This window comes from Abrus precatorius, unplaced genomic scaffold (genome assembly GCF_003935025.1).
Source record: "Abrus precatorius isolate BTA unplaced genomic scaffold, Abrus_2018 Scaffold10, whole genome shotgun sequence".
Taxonomy (NCBI): Eukaryota; Viridiplantae; Streptophyta; class Magnoliopsida; order Fabales; family Fabaceae; genus Abrus; species Abrus precatorius.
In genome coordinates, this window is record NW_020874292.1 from 25685048 (window position 1) to 25701647 (window position 16600).

Here is a 16600-nt window from a genome sequence, read left to right on the forward strand (position 1 = left end):
GGTGGTCAAACATTTATTTTTCACTTTGAATATAGCTTCGAGGATATTGGTATTCTACAAGGAGCCGAATTTTAAACTACTGGAGTATCATTTAAGATACATTTGAAAGCTTTATGTTTTAAAATTGTGTCAAAGATACATTTGAATATGAAGCCCAAGTATGAATCCATCAATTATTAATGGGACCACATTCCAAGCAAGGCAAGTGGGATGGACACATTTCTTGGTTTAGAAAATGTTAGACATCAATGATGCAATTAATTCTGTAAAGAATTATGGCTATAAAGGTGTATTAAAATATTGCTAATATTTTTTAATATAATACTAATTGCCGGTATTTAATATCACTAGAAGGAATGATATTTTAATTTATTGAGCACTTTTAAGATCTAGTAGAAGAATCAGGTGGATAGTGTAGGCCAGAGAGAATAAATTATTGCGATCTAGAGGTAGAGAAGACCATTTCTGAGCTTTTAATTAGATATGGTTTTAACTAGACAAGATTTTACTCAAATTATATGCTCTGCAAGTCACTAAGATCCAAAAAGAAAAAAGCTTAGCTTATTCTTCATAATAAGTAAAGAGATAAATCTGATCCTATAAGAAAGAGTTGAAGTGAAGCTATGCTTCAAAAGGCTCTCTTTCAATAGTTGCAATCTCATTACGCTGGAATAACCTTTTGAGCGTGTAAAAATTTTCACTGAATGTTTTATTTTAGCTTATTATATTATGGATTGATGACAGGGTTCAACGTTGATCAACAGTGCCTCGTATAACGCAATAGAAGCACGTGGTTCGGTCAATCATGAAATTATCACAATAGAGTCAAAACAGTTAAGTTGCCTCTGTTTGCCAAAAGCGAAATACGCGCGCGCACGCATATACATAATATATGGTTTATAAAATATTCTTCTATAGCGTTTAAAGTTACCCAGTAAGAAACTATGTATAAAAAATTTATGTTAAGAATTATAAAATATCATAGAATATAATTGATGACATTAAATGTTATATTTTAACTTGTTCTTTTGGAGTACATGTTAAAAAAATCATTTATAAAATAAGTCAAATGGTTAATGGCACAAGTTCCATTAGAACCCGCAACTACCATTTTTATATTTGTGCATCTTTGAAAAATGAAACAATAGAAGGTAGTCAGTCATTAAGTCTTCTTTATATATAGATAATTATCAGTTTTTTAATTAATAATTTCCGTGATTAAATAATGAATGATAATGTTATATTTAAATTGTCTATCTTAAATAAAAATTTTAAACTAAATAATTTACCGACAAACTTAACTAAGCGACTAAACAATATTATACAACATTAAAAGAAAAACAAATAGGTAGAGAAGTAGAAAAATCCAGAGAACGGTCTTTCATTAAAGGTGAATTCCATATGGGACTTCAAATTTGAGGATCTGCATCCAATACCTAACCATCCCTTGGACTGAATTAGAGTAATCGATTTTCCTTTCTTCAATTTGGGAAATTTTATTTGGTTCTCTTTCATTTTTTCAGGAGATGAACTAGTGGGATGCTGATGCTTCAATTTTTTTATACACATATTTGCATGGGCAAAGTAAAGACATCATTGGATAATTTCGATTTGGCTCCAGCAAAATATATTCCCCCAAAAGCATAATATATATATATAGCATATGCCTAAAAGAATATTTGAAATAAGCACTACATAGTTAAGCCCAATTTGATGTATCTTTTTTCGGTCTATATTTTGGTCCAAATCTTTTTACATGGTCCTTGGGGCACAGGCCCAATAGGACATTTGAATAATGGCCCAACACACATCCAACAAGAAGACATACCAACCATCAAACTATACAATGTTCTACCCTCCCAGTAATGTTCGTTGCCCATGTTATAAAATTTACTTATAAGGATCATTATGTGAAAAAAATATTTTATATAGATATATTTAAATTTTTTTAAAAATTGATGACATAGATTAGTAAACAGTTAAACACTCGTGGCGGATATTAATTAATCAATGTTGCAAAGGTATTGATACCCAACTACATGCAAAGACGCCATAACAATTACCTTTATTTTTCTTAAATTGAGGATCATTATACACTACTATTCCCCCTGGTTAACTTCGAAATTCAAACAACACTCAGTTAACATTATCCAAAGCATAAACATTATTCAGTTTAAAGTAGTTAAGCATAATAAAATGAATACATGCATATTGAAATTCTGAATCATAATACAACTATTCATTAGCAAGTATCTGAAGTCTTAAACATGCCTTGGACCAAAATCTGAAGGGGATAGTGAATCACAATAAATGAGGACAGCATTACTTGAACTACATGAGAAAGATGATATGTGATACGTATTGAGTTCTAGTTTGCACCAACATATTTAATATGTTAGAATGGTCGATCTCCTAGTTAAAATTATCTGCTAAGTTCCATACGAATACTACGATATCAAAATTGTTTACGTACACAGGTGTTGGAACTTGGAAACGAGTACTTAGTTGAGTATTCAAGATAATAGCTCAACTCGGAACTTAACTCTAGCTCAATGTTTCTAGAATTCTTGAATTAAGCATTCAAAATCTCATTCCAATAATCATCACCTTCGCCTCCCCATCCTTAAAGTTATTGATAGCGCAAGAAATTGATAAGGAAGACTAACATGCAAACCTTTTATTCTGTCTACAACATAACATGCATGTCTACCACTGCTGCAGTAATCCATGTTTCACGAAGAGGCATGTCATTCTTCTTCTTCAAAGTCCATGAGGAAATCAGTCAAGTTCTCCGAATCATCTACAGCCTCGTCCAGCGACATAGGACCATCTTTCTTTGGTTTTGGCTGCAAGTTCAAGGAGGGGGAGGAATGTTTTGTTGATTACACATCATTGCTGATGAAATGAGAAACATGTGAAATATAACAATATTTCAAAGACTTCTGATTTGATAGTCCCAATAGGGAAATATGAGAAAGCCTTTTATCCACCTAAGGATACTATTTTAAAGACAACTGTGGTCAAGCAAGCATGATTGAAGATATTGAACACTACTAAAGAGAGAAAACAGATTACACCAGCAGAATATATTTGATTTAAAGGAATACCTTTGACTTGCGAAGCTCGGGGGTACTTTTCAACACACTCCAATAATCAGAAATCTTCTCTTCCTCTCCCTCTTCCTCTCCATCTTCAAGATCACTATCCTCTTCATCCTGGTTAATAAAGTGAGAAAAAGAGGGGAAATGTTACTTACAACCAATCATTTATGAATGGAACTCACAAGACAACCACAAGTATTGTTTACAGTCGCAATAGTAAATGAAAACCTAGAAAGATGGTGAATTGAAGCTTACATCGTTTTCTCCGATGTCAACAGCTTTGGCCATAGCTTCATCCACGTCTGTCATCTGCCATATTGCAAATAAAGGGTATCAAACTATATTAGAATGATAGGCCATAGGTAGTATTTGAATGAAGGAGGAGGATGCAAAACATGAAAGAAATAGTTCTATGACGTTCATTATGTGAAGCTTTGTAACTTGGCACTTGAGAATAGTACAAGTTCCAAGTAAAAGGGCAAACACAGGCAAGAGCAAACACCACAAGAATTCTGTTGTCTATGAATTATAAAACCATGCTACAAATTTTGAGAAATTCCAAAATAAAAAAGGTTACACATCTGTCCTGCCGTAAACAATGTATAAGGATTGAATGGCAAGTTGGCATGATAAAGAGAAACTTTACTCTTATTATATATTTATTTTGAAATGGTTCTCCCTCCTTTTATGGCTCAACTTTATCAAATATAATCAAAGAATAAATACAGATTTGTACTTGGATCTCTAATTTTCTCTAACATTTTTTATTTCATTTTAGACTTCCAATTGGTGTGCAACCTGATGTAAGTAATTGGGCCAGAAAATCAAATAAAAGTCATCTCACATACAAACTATATTTCATGAATTTTTCCCCGCTTTTTATTGTTGCACTGTATCAACAGAGATCATTCTTTACCAGTGGCTAGACTTTAAGATTCTAAATAAAATGACAATTTCCATCCCATTAAGCAAAATTGGTCTAATGGATTGGGGAAAAGATAAGTAAATGACACTCCTCGCCTCATTGGTACTTCCAACCGTGTTATTATTGATAGAAGTGAAATATTGTCTGAAGCTTTGCTTATTTGACAACTTACTACGAAAACTGAACTAAACTCGGTTTAAAAGATAAACTATAATTCCAATTTTTTGGGTCTCTGCCAACCTTTAACCTCTTCCCCCTTAACAAAATTAGTTGACGATAGAGGCCCAGCTTTCACTATTCTTTTATTTTTATTTCCAAATAGTTATCTCCCTAGTGCACTAACTGTCAAGGGAAAAAGACTGGGATTTTCAGATCCATTTTACAAGCTAGGATTTTTTTTTAAAAAACAGAGATTTATGTGACCTATCCCAATTGCTTTTCATCAGCTTCCAAGGAAGCTGGCACAGAAGCTAGTAATGTAAAGGAACACATCATTCCTTCAACTCATCCATTAAGACTGTCTGGTTTCAAGACTTAGAAGAACAAATCACTAGAACAAAACACATTTAACTATAAAACCTTCAAGCAATTAAGCCTTCCAAGTTCCAATTGATAAGCTCATATCTAATATAACAATAGACCCCATCCAAAAGGTTAGGATCTGGCAAATTAATACAGGAGGCCTAAACAATGTGATGCCTGTATTTCACTTCCCAGCACCCAAGTGAAGACAAATCATATAAAAGTATAACTCGACAATAAATCTCATCAAGAAAGCAATTGCCAATATGCAATTCATCTGTTTGCAAAATAATCCATTCTATCAATATTATAAAGTTCAAATTATTACTTCCTTACCTCAACTTGTTCAGTCTTTTCCTTAGCCATAACCTTGTCAAATTCCTCCCTTGAAACCATTTTTCCATGCTGATCATATAATGAAAAGAAGTTCAGCAATTGTGCCATAAACAAATAATCACAGTTGTTACTAAAAAGTCTTGCCATTATACAAGTCTGAAGGGGAAAAAATCATATATTTGAGGATAAATTAGCCACTATAACTACAGTACTATACTTGTAAAATCAAGTAAGTGCTTTGGGGATTATCCTTACTGAGGCAACAAGTAGCAGTTAAATTGAAAGCATTAGAACATAAACAAATCTAATGGCCATTAATGACCATATGAAGCTTATATTTTGGAGTAAGGAAGAAAATATATCCCAAAAATTTTTTGAGCACTCCATCCTGGAGAAATGTTTTTATGTTCAATAGAGGTTAACTATTACAATTTACTCCCATTTTAACAACAGATGGGAATAAAAAGAAAACAAAGAAGTGCTTAGAGCAATTAACCTCTTTCAGATAAGCCACCATATTTGGCGTTGGTTCATGAAAATCTGGCCCCCTGTAGTCAATAACTTCATTTGGATCTTGAATATAGTTCACAGTTGGGTAAACTGGATCTCCACCCCATACTGCAAGAAGAGAATTTCTTCAACTACTATTCTAGATTAAAAATATTTAGACTTTGAAAAGTGTAATAGTATTTGAAACTAGGATGTCAATGCATAAAGTATGACAAAAATAGTGTCCCATGCTTTACATGGAGGACAAAAGCATGATCTATCCAATAAGCATATGACAATTTTAATAGAAGACTCCTTAGTAAGAATTGCTGATGCATCAACATCCAAGGTTGCTAGTAAAGAATCAGTTGTGGTATTAAAGGACATTTCACTAAATTCTGTTCTCTCTCTCAACCCCCCCCCCACCCAATTAAACTACAACCTCTTGTCTCTCTGTAAACTCATGTGAGACCTTAATTGTGTTACTAAATTTCTTCCAAATGCCCATGAATTTCAAACAATGGATTCAGGGAAGAGGATAAACAATGCTGAAGAATTTATAGGACTCTACTTCCTTCAAGTTGATAACAAGGAACAACCAAAACGAAGGAGTTTAGCTGCTAGTACTGGACAAGACAAAAATAATGTGATGTTATCACGTTACCACCTAGGTCACCCAAATTATATGTACCTTAGACAATTGTTCCATTCAATTTTCAATAAAAATTTACAAATATTTCAATGAGAAGTTTATCAATTAGCCAAACATGCAAGAAACAAACAATAACATCAACAACCAAGCCTTATTTCAATAGGTAAGGTTAGCTACAAGGATCACACGATGTTATTAAGTTTGGTCAAAAACTAAATTTTTAGAAATTTGTGTTAATCAAAATGTCTTTTTTTAATAATTTCGTCTAAGGTTCTTTTGAGTTTCCTTCGACCCCTATTTACCGAACTAAGTTATGCAATTCACTTTTTTTATTGGCGCCATTAGGGATCGAATTCCGAATAGGATAAAAGTGTATAAAAGAAGGAAATTTAGGAGTAACTTGGAAAACAATAAGTTGAGAGAGGGATGTGACCAGGTGGGACCAATCCTAACTAATTGTGAAGACGTGTGCATTTCATGCTGAGGGGTGGGACGAGAGAATGATTAGTAAACATTTTGTTATGAGAAAAGGGTATAATTGTTGGCTAGTGGAAAAGAGTAGGGGAATTTTTCTGAATTAGGACTTGGAGCGTAGAAGCTGCTTAGTGCTCCATTTTTACCATTCTTGTTACTGCATTTGTCTCTTACTGATTTCCTTAATACCAGACAGTTTTCTTGCTGTTTCTTGGGTTGTTTCTATCATTTTGGCATCAGAGTTCTTTTTTCTGGGAGCTGTGGGGGTCCAATTTCGCTCAAGCTGCCAATGGAGAAACGAGTGGAAGAGCTGGAGAGGAAGTTTGATGAGATGTTGCATCTGTTGAAAGAATCATGCTGAGCTTGTTCACAAGGTCGATCGCCATAGTCACAGAGGAACCACCAAGTGGAGCTGAGAGACCGATGGAAGGGGGGTTTTAGACGAGATGAGGGGTCACACCACTCCCACAGTGGTCACTCGCACCATTGGGGTGGCCCTTCTTGGGGTAGTCAACGATCGAACTCGCGTAGTGACAGCCTCCACTGCCGGCAACATGATATGGACAGGAAGATGAAACTCCCTTTATTTTCTGGCAAAGATGCATTGGGCTAGCTGGTGAAAATCGAAAGGTATTTTGCTATTAATAACATTGAGGGAGATGAGAGAATGGAGGTTGTGATCTTAGCATTGGAAGACAAGTCGCTAAATTGGTTCCAAGCATGGGAGGAACAAACTTCATGTCCGTCATGGAGACAGTTCAGAGATGGTGTGCTACGGAAGTTCCAACCAGGGGTAGTGAAGGACCCCTATGGGCCCTTGTTGAGATTAAAGCAATTGGACTTTTTCATGGACTATATTGAAGAATTTGAAAAAGTCTCTAGACCCATGAAGCATGTGGACCGAAAGATCATGAAAGGCATCTTCATTAATGGGCTAAAAGGGGGACTGAGAGCGAAAGTCAAGAGCTTAGAGCTGGGCTCCCTAGCTTAAGTTAAAGATAGGGCTCTCATGTTAGAAGAGAGGAATAGGGAATGGAAAGGAGGAGAGAGTCCATTGAGCAAGGTTTTGGGCCAAGTTAAGGGCCCAAATATTAGTAGAGCTAGTCTATCTCGTATGTGGAATGAGTAGCAAAGAGACTTCCAAAAGGGATGAGTGGAGAGAAGAACATCATTGGGAAACGCCTTTCCCAGGAAGAACTTCAAGAGAGGAGCTGTCGGGGTCTTTGCTTCAAATGTGGAGAAAGATGGGGACCGGGTCATGCATGCAAGTTGAGGCACTTTAAACTCGTTCTAGTGGAAGACTCTGAAGAAGAAGATGACGAGGAAGTTCAGGGGGATGAGGTCATTCCACAAAGTTAGCGATGAAGTCCTTTCAAATCAGGCTTAATAGCTTTCATGGATTCATCACTGTAAATAAATCTTTCAAGGTGAGGGGGACAATAAGGGGCAACGAAGTGATTATTTTGGTGGATACAGGGGCAACAAACAATTTTTTGTCTAAACCATTGGCGAGGCAGCTTCAAGCGGAGGTCGATGACGCGACGACCTTCATTGTAGAAGTGGGCTAGTGGAAAAGAGTAGGGGGATTTTTCTGAATTAGGACTTGGAGCGTAGGAGCTACTTAGTGCTCCATTTTTACCATTCTTGTTATTGCATTTGTCTCTTTCTGATTTCCTTAATACCAGACAGTTTTCGTGCTTTTTCTTTCAAGTGCCTTCAAAGGTCTACTCTACATATGATTGAACAACTTTAGATAGTTTTCAATTATTTTTTTCATTATAAGGTACTACTCTAATAGTCTCTCGTATATTATCATTTTGTATCATGTTCTTTTTCGTGTGTATATTGATTTATCTTAGCATTCTCATTTCTGCCACTCTCACCTTTTTCTTGTGTTGTTCCTTTAAGGCATTCATTACTATATTGAATAGTTGATTGTATTGCAGTACGATAAAACATTCCTTTTAGTTTAATGGGTACTTTACAGTAACAAATAGTTTGTTATGTCTTTTTTCACTTTAAACACTTATCTTGTATTTTAAAAAACATCTTCATTAATTTTTGGCTTAATTATGTTTTTGGTCCCCATAGATAGATATTGAACCTTACATTTATCAAACCTTGACCCTTAACCAAATTAATGGCATGTTCTCTGCTACGCCTTGGAGACAAACCTTGAGGTTCCTCGGAAACAGCCTCAAACTGATTTGACAAGATATTCAACTCTTCCTTTTGAATACCACTCTCCATAGTATTACTTCTGCCAGTGTCAACATCAGTTGTTAATATCAATTCAGTAGACCATAACAAGCCTTCTATTGTATGCTTTCCTTTGCTTATCAAAATTTGGAGTGTGGTTTGACCCCACTACTTGTAGCCCTCTCCTTGTACCTTGGCCCATTGATTTTGCCTTTGGAATTGAAAGATTTGCTTTCCCCAATCGACCACCATCTCACCTAATAGTGCCAACTATGCAATTCCCAATATAAGATCAATTTTGTCCAAGTCAAACAAGACTGTTTCAACAATAAATTTCAATGTTACTCCACTCCTAGACAGACCCCTTGTGCTATTGCCTTGTATCGATCACCAAGCTTGATATTCATGGGTTTAGTATCTTCAATCCTCCCATCCCATAGCTTGCACAAGCTTCTTCAAAATGAAGTTATGTGTAGCTCCACTGTCTACGAAAAGGAGAATTGGGACTCCATTGATTTGGGCCTTGACTTTCATAGTTTGAGGTTTTTGCTTCAATACTACTAATGCACTGCCTAAGAACGTCAAGCTACACTCCCCATTTGTAGCGACATCCAACTTGGTCTCCACCTCTACTATTTGTGCTTCAATTCCTACTTCATCCTCTTCTTCTAGTAAGATCACTCGTAACTGACAATTGAGACATTGGATCAAAGGGACTACTGCATTAGTAGCAAAGATCCCTTTCTCTTCTGATCAGCCAGCTCCAGGTAGGATAGGTGGTGCAACCCTCGATCTCTGGGCCCAAAACAGCGTAGCTTGTTGCCAGCTTCCGATTTGACCCTACTCGCATTTTGTCCTTCATAGTGGAACTTACCTGGACCAAAGTTTGATCTGGACCCATGATCTGGCCCATAAACATTACTTGAATGGGTTGGGCTCTGTCGAATACTTGGGCCCATGCTAGATTGGCCCAACACAACACATTGTTTCCTTTGTTACCATTTGATCGAAACCCAAACCACCCGCCTTTCTTCTCTTGCAATTCCAACTCTATAGCTCTAGTCAAATTCATCAAACATGAACGTTGTAATGGTCCCAATGTATGAATACTTCCTTTGATGTCTCAATCCATGCACAAAACACCCAAAGTATTGGCCATCAGGTAAATGTGGAATCTTTGTGCTGTCAAGCGCTCAAACTCTCTGATATACTCCTCAACACTTCCCTTCTGTTGAATTCCCACCAAACACTCAAGGACATCACCCTCTCCACTTCTACCATAACGCTCCAAGAGCTCGTTCTTCAAATGCTCCATGTCAAACTGCCCTCCATACAAAGCTGTGTTAGACTCACCTTGATATTGGGATGAGTTCCCTATACTTGAAAATAGACTTCAACACAAACAATACATCCTCCTGGGTCATCACCGTCAAACATTGTCAACTCCACCTTCTTGACAAATTGTCGAAATTCATCATATGGGTCACTGTGTGGGTTACTATTTGGAATCAACCTTGAGTTGCATAACTTGCATTGCGTTTTCAAGGCCAACGACCTTCATCTCAAGTGCAGCAACCTTAGCCTCCATTTTCTTTGGTGGCACTTGCTAATTACATCACCAAAATACTTTTTTTTGTCTCATCAAATCCGGCAGACCAGACCAAATGTTAGAGACCCAATTACCCAAAATAAAGAAGAAGAATAAACAAGGAAAATAAGATAATATATGTATTATTCCTCAAAATGAAATAGAAATATAGTAAGATAATAGTTCCTAGTGCCACAGAGCAAGCTCCTCCAGAGGTTAACCACCCCCATAACAAAATTTCAAAATATCCAGACGTCCCTCTTTCCTCACTCTTTGTCCCCTATATTTCCCTACTTCTCTTGCTCATTAGCTAATTATGTCACACCCTTTGCCACCTCAACATTTCTCTTCATTTCCTTGTTTCTCCTCTCATACACTCTCCAAATCTTAGGCTTACTTTCAAAGTCTAAGCCCACATTTTGAATCTTAACAATTTCATTAAAGAGTTTAGTGAGTCACTCAAGTCCTTATTTTTCCAAACTTCTATAGGGATATTATCAGGACCAACCGTTTTACTATTCTCCATCCTTTTAAGAGATTCTTTTACTTCTTCAACTCAAATTCTACAATAATATGTCAAATTTAGATCATTCGGTTACATTTTTAATCATGCTAAAAAATCTTAGTGAGCCAAACATGCAAGAAACAATTATCCTAAAAAATCTTATAAGTCTTCTAAACCATTTGCACTTGTTCACAAAGATGTCTAGGGGACCTCTAGAATCAAAACTATTACTGGAGCTAGATGGTTTATAACCTCAGATTCTGCAGATTGATAATGGCTAAAAATACTACAAGTCTTGGATCTTATCTTCACAAACATGGGATCATCCAGCAAACATCATGTGCAAATATATACCAGCAAAACAAAATTACAGAATGCAAAAACAAGCATTTATTGGAGGTAACTAGATCCCTCATAATGTCCATAAATGTATCAAATAAGTTTTGGGATGACATCATCATCATCACAAGGGATGATGAAGAAGAAATTCTAAAACTATAAGGGCTCCTTGCAAGTGAATTGGAGGTTAAGGACCTTAATCATCTTAGGTACTTTCTCAGGATGGAAGCGACTCGTACCAAGAATGGTGTTGCTATATCTCAAAGAAAACATGTGACATATCCGCTAAAAGAAACATGGACATTGGGATGTAAACCAGTAGATACATCTATAGAACCAAGTTCAAAACTTGGGATTAAAGAAGGAAAGTCCTCCAACAAACTAGGACAAATATCAAAGATTATTAGGGAGACTAATATACTTGACTCGTACATGACCTAATATATGCTATGCAATTAGCTTGGTGAGTCAATTCATGAATAATTCTATAGAAAGCCACATGAAAGTTGTTGACCAGATTCAACAATACTTTAAGAAAAATACAAGTTGAAAAGTAAATTTTTATACAAATGCTCACCAATTCTACAACAGACTGTAAGTTAATTACAACATATTGTTCCTATGTGGAAGAAAATTTAGTAACTTGGAGAAGAAAGAAACAATCAATGGTTTCAAGAAGTAGTGCAGAAGCTAAGTTTAGAGCCATGACTAATGGTATTTATGAAGGCATATGATTTTTACAGATGCTTAAGGAGCTGGAGGTGTAGATCAGAATATGCTATGAACATACAATGTGACAATAGTCATAAAACATTGTGAAAAATTCAATCCAACATGATAGAACCAAACATGTGAAAACATATCACCACTTTATAAAGGAGAAGCTTGAAAGTGTCATATTTGAATTTACTCCATCTAGCCAACAAACAACAAACATTCTAACTAAAGGCATGCCATGACTCAATTATGAGAACTTGAGTTTTAAGTTGGGGATGATTGACATTCACCACCCAGCTAGATGGAGAGTGTTGGAGATCAAATTTTTTGTTCCAATTCAATCAATCAAATCAAAGAGGATCAGACTCTAAATTAGAAAATTATTTATTGTTATTCTTATGCTGATTCAGTCATGTATATGCCAGGATTGGACAATTGTATCATTCCTAAAATAGGATTGTGTAAATATTGTAGGTAAGAAAACTAGGATTCTAGTATTTATTTCCTTTGTTAGCACTCCGAGTCCAGTCACTCAGTTTGTATATATATATATATAGCCTTCAATGTAACCTATTTGATCAAGGAATATACAACACCTTTCACAGGATTCAATTGCAAGGCAAGTAACTTGAGTCTTACATTAGAAGTACAGGATTTTAGTGTGAGATTTATAAGACATTGAGTTCTTCAACTACAATACCTAACTTTTGTGTTATAGTTCTTTTGAGGTTTTTCTCAATTAGTATCAGATTCTTCTACTGTATCTCTCAATTGAAAACAAATGGTACAGGTGGTAATGCCAACATTTTAGTGTTCGTCTAAGCTAATCAAGGCACTAGTACACAACTAGCCCACGTGAATGTTGGGACTACAGAGCATGATGGGATGTTAGAATTCAATACAAGGTATGGAATCTTGAATCCCACATTGAAAATATGAGATTCTAGTGTAAGGTTTACAACACCTTGAACTCTCTAACTACAATGCCTAACTTTAGTGGCATAGTTCTTCTAAGGTTCTCATCATGTCCTTTAACAAACAATGCTAAATAAAGTTGAATAATTTTAGAATCATTAAAAATAAGAAGAATGGCAATACGACATAAGATGACTGAAGAATTAAAAGACACAGAAATGGCACACATATTTAATTTTTAAAGTCAATACTTTGCTTTATTTGATCCTCCCTCATTCGCATTGCTAAAGGATCCCTTTGGATACGTGTATCAGTCCCCATCATTATGCGATACTCTCGATCAGTTTGGTGGCAAAACATTTCAATCATTTGAGTATTTTCATCTTCACCGGTCTCTTCAAAATGCTTCTGAATAGCTTCGTGTGACATGTCCCCCTTCCATGCTTTCACCCATTCTGAATAGTATGCAATGGGACCAATCTTTTCCAGTCTCTCTTGCTCAGCCTGAAGCCTGAAACAATCAGTAGCTTTTTTTTTTCACAGATTCAATTATGTGAGGCAAAATAATACAGGAAGCATTTAAAATCAACATTTTCCTGATTTAAAGCAATTATTGCAAAAGATATGATAAATCCAGAACTTCTTTTGTGTCTATTTATGTGCAAGTGATTTTGATTTTAAAATTAATTTTGATATATGAATTTTACAAATATGAAAATTAAATTTAACTTTATACACTCGTGCTTAAGCACTCTAAAATTAGATAGGTTTTCTCAATATTTTCCTAGATCTGACAATGCCATTTTTTTATTTTTTTGAATAAAAAGCAAACAGTGTATTTTCTTTTTTTCTTTTGAAAAAATACATATTGATCTTGAAAGAGTCTTGCATCCACATGCCTAGAGAATGGTTTCTATCCCTAACTTTTGAGCGCCCTGGAAACTGTCACTTAACCAAAAATTGGAGTTTGTCCTTTAGGGACTATATTTTCTTTCACAACATATTAACTAGGAAGCAAAACTCAAATTTTGAACTTTTAAATAAAGGAAGCATATTGACTGATATCTTTTTAAGTCAGTTTATTATAAAATACATTAAATTTTTAAGTCAGTTTATATTTTAATGGAGGGGCCTACATAAACTTGGAGCAGCATACATTTGGTCTGTGCAGTGAAACTTTATTAGGTTAATCCTCTTTATTCATGATGTGAATTGTGTCAAGTAGTCTTCTTCACAAACTATTCTCATGCCTTTTCTTAGTCCTTTCAGAAATTTTTAAATCTTCAGCAACTGCTGTTTGACCTTTCTATTTAGTTTCTTGTTTACAGTTCATGTACATTTTACAGTAAGAATGCAATAAAAAACACTACTTTATAGGCCTATCAGAACCATGTTGCTAGGATTCATCAAGAATACCTTTCTTCTTTATACAGATGGCGCCTTGCTCGGTAAAGAGCAGTTTCTGCCAATGTTGGATGTTCACCATGAAGCTTTATTTGCCCAGTTTCTGCCATAGCTTTCAGGAAAACCTGAAAAATGGCAGAGAAGTTCAGCCTCAAGACACCAGACTTAATTATCAAAAGTGGAATTTATGACTTCAACATTTATTGCCTTGAAGCCCTCTGGTCTGATGAACGAAACCATGTAATAATTTGTATCTAACATGGGGGCTAAGAGCATCTTGGTACAAGAAAATGATTTTATGACCCAAATCCTTATAGCCTCTTCAGTTTTTAGCCAGATTGCCCAAATAAAAAAGAAAAAATGGCCACATGACCCTTTAATCCATAAACTGATTGGGGCAAATTAATTCATACATAAAATAAATTCAAATCATAAATCACAAAACCAATGAATGCACACTAACCGTTTCAACATCAGGTTTCCTCCTTTGCCACCTGGACCATTGTTCTTTCTCCTGCTCTTTCCAATTCCACCATAGTTCGTCATTTGGAAGCGTTCCCTCTATCGGTTTTCTAACTTTTGGGTCAATAAATGCATGAGGCCGTCCAAGTTTCTTATCAAGTTCATATTCACTCAACTCATCTTCCTCCGGTTCAGACTGATAAACAACATACTCAGACGAGTAATCCTGGGACTCATCCATGGATTCTACCAAAGCCTCAGAGGAACTAGCGCCAGTTGACTCAACAATCGGCTCAGAGGACGAAGCAGAAGCAGGAACAGCTGCTTTGTAACTCTTCCTCCTACTCCCAGGCTTGGCTCCATAAGATGGAGAGGTTGATGATTCACCAGTAGGAGCCGGTGCCCTCGCAGCCCTAACACGACTAGCAGTTCCTTCAGGCCAATACTCTTGATCAGGAATACTTGCTCTAGCGCCGGAAGCCGGCTCAAGCTGGCCAGAGGTGGAGTCCATGTAACTATAGTAGGGTGGACGCTCAACTGATACATGCTCAATGTATTCATCATCTTTCTTTTCACACTTTATTATACAACTATGTGAAGAAACTCTCCTTCTAGAATTGCTCAAACCAACTCTATGTTGCAAAGTACCAGCACCAACCAGGTACGATGATGTCTATCGGGTTTCATGTTTCAACCATTGTATGCTACAAATTAGCCCCATATTACATACAATAAAAGCATAATGAAATTACTTTAAACAAAAATGGGAGCGGGAGCATGAAAAATGTGTAATTTTTCAGATTCACTTCAAAATTGATTTATTTATTTTTTAATAGAGTAAATGTAAAGTGCAACATAAGAAAGAAGAGGGAAGCAACCCAGAAGATAAAAAGTAGAACTTTGAATGCTAACCTGGAAGTGATTGAAAGATAAGTTAGCCACAAGATTGGCATGAATGGAAGCCATGAGCTTAACCTGAAACTTCAACCGAAATCACGTCGTATATGATGGCTACGGTGAAGAGAAAAATTGGAAAAGGCAGAGAGAGGGAGAGACACACACAGAGAGAGAGAGAGAGAGTTGCCGTGGCAAAGAGGGAGACACTAACAATTATCTAAGCAGTGTCTGGTATGGCATGCCTTTACTTCTGCCATCGTTCCTTATCATTTTTTCTCCTTTTCCTTCTTATCAGTAATTTTAAAATAATTAACTGTGTTTAGATGGTATGAAATAATTATTTTTTAAGTTAAAATTATAAAAAAAGATATAAATTATTATATAATACTTAGTATTGTATTTAAAATTTTAATTAAAAAATAAGGTGATATTTTTTAATCATAAGTTTCAAAATTTTGTTTATCTTAAATAAGTTATTTTCTTTGTAAAAAAATTAATCAAATATTATATGCTCGATTTTCTAAAATTATTTAAACAAAAATAAAAAGTTTTTTTATTTTTTAAATAAATATCCAAATTAATTCCATCCAAACACACTCTTTTTCTTTCCGTAAAACTGACGTGCCAAACCTAATAATTGTTTAATGATGAAAATGTCAAATTTGATAATGAATTAATTTTTTGAAATGAATTTAATAGTTCTATTTAAAAACAATGTTATAATATTTTATATTAAAAATAAAAATTTAATGGTAAAAATTTTTTGAGCTCTTTTTTATTTAAATTATGTGTAATTTTGATTCTTTTAAAATTTTTTTAACGTTAATCAAGTCTTTTTATTTCAAAATTATTATTGTTATTATTTAAAAGAGTAAAGAGATTACAATGGATTTGAGATATAAAATAATTTTAAAAGTAAAAAAATTATGAAAAACTTATAAGAAATGAGATAAAGAAAAAAGTTTTTTTTTTCACCAATTTTTTTTACATTTAAGTTAAAATTTGATGTGTTGATTGATATTATAACTAAAAGATGATTTAATTAATTTAATTTTATAAATTTTTACAGTAAAAA

The 16600-nt window shown here is 35.0% G+C and overlaps 1 protein-coding gene across 2 annotated transcripts; it reads right to left on the reverse strand.

Annotated features, from left to right (window-relative positions):
• Positions 1-2121: 2121 nt before the first annotated feature.
• Positions 2122-15787, reverse strand: LOC113871017 (protein PLASTID TRANSCRIPTIONALLY ACTIVE 12, chloroplastic). Of its 2 annotated transcripts, none has more exons than XM_027507683.1 (9): positions 15541-15787; positions 14630-15301; positions 14179-14291; positions 13014-13273; positions 5381-5502; positions 4885-4953; positions 3357-3410; positions 3108-3215; positions 2122-2846 (listed from the first exon to the last, which is right to left on the reverse strand). In XM_027507683.1, the coding sequence occupies exons 1-9, from the start codon at positions 15592-15594 to the stop codon at positions 2748-2750; spliced, it is 1551 nt and encodes a 516-aa protein (XP_027363484.1). In that variant the 5' UTR covers positions 15595-15787; the 3' UTR covers positions 2122-2747. The 2 variants fall into 2 exon arrangements, with proteins under 2 accessions (XP_027363484.1, XP_027363494.1); XM_027507693.1 differs by having other exon boundaries at positions 2187-2846; positions 14630-15332; positions 15541-15762.
• Between the last annotated feature and the right edge of the window lie 813 nt (positions 15788-16600).

Excerpts from the sequence above, each read along its gene's own strand:
- LOC113871017 (XM_027507683.1), bottom strand. The coding sequence starts at position 15,594 with ATGGCTTCCATTCATGCCAATCTTGTGGCTAACTTATCTTTCAATCAC. Across the intron at positions 13,274-14,178 it reads CATCTGTATAAAGAAGAAAG|GCTTCAGGCTGAGCAAGAGA; the intron begins GTATTCTTGATG and ends TGATTGTTTCAG. Across the intron at positions 3,411-4,884 it reads AAAAGACTGAACAAGTTGAG|ATGACAGACGTGGATGAAGC; the intron begins GTAAGGAAGTAA and ends GCAATATGGCAG.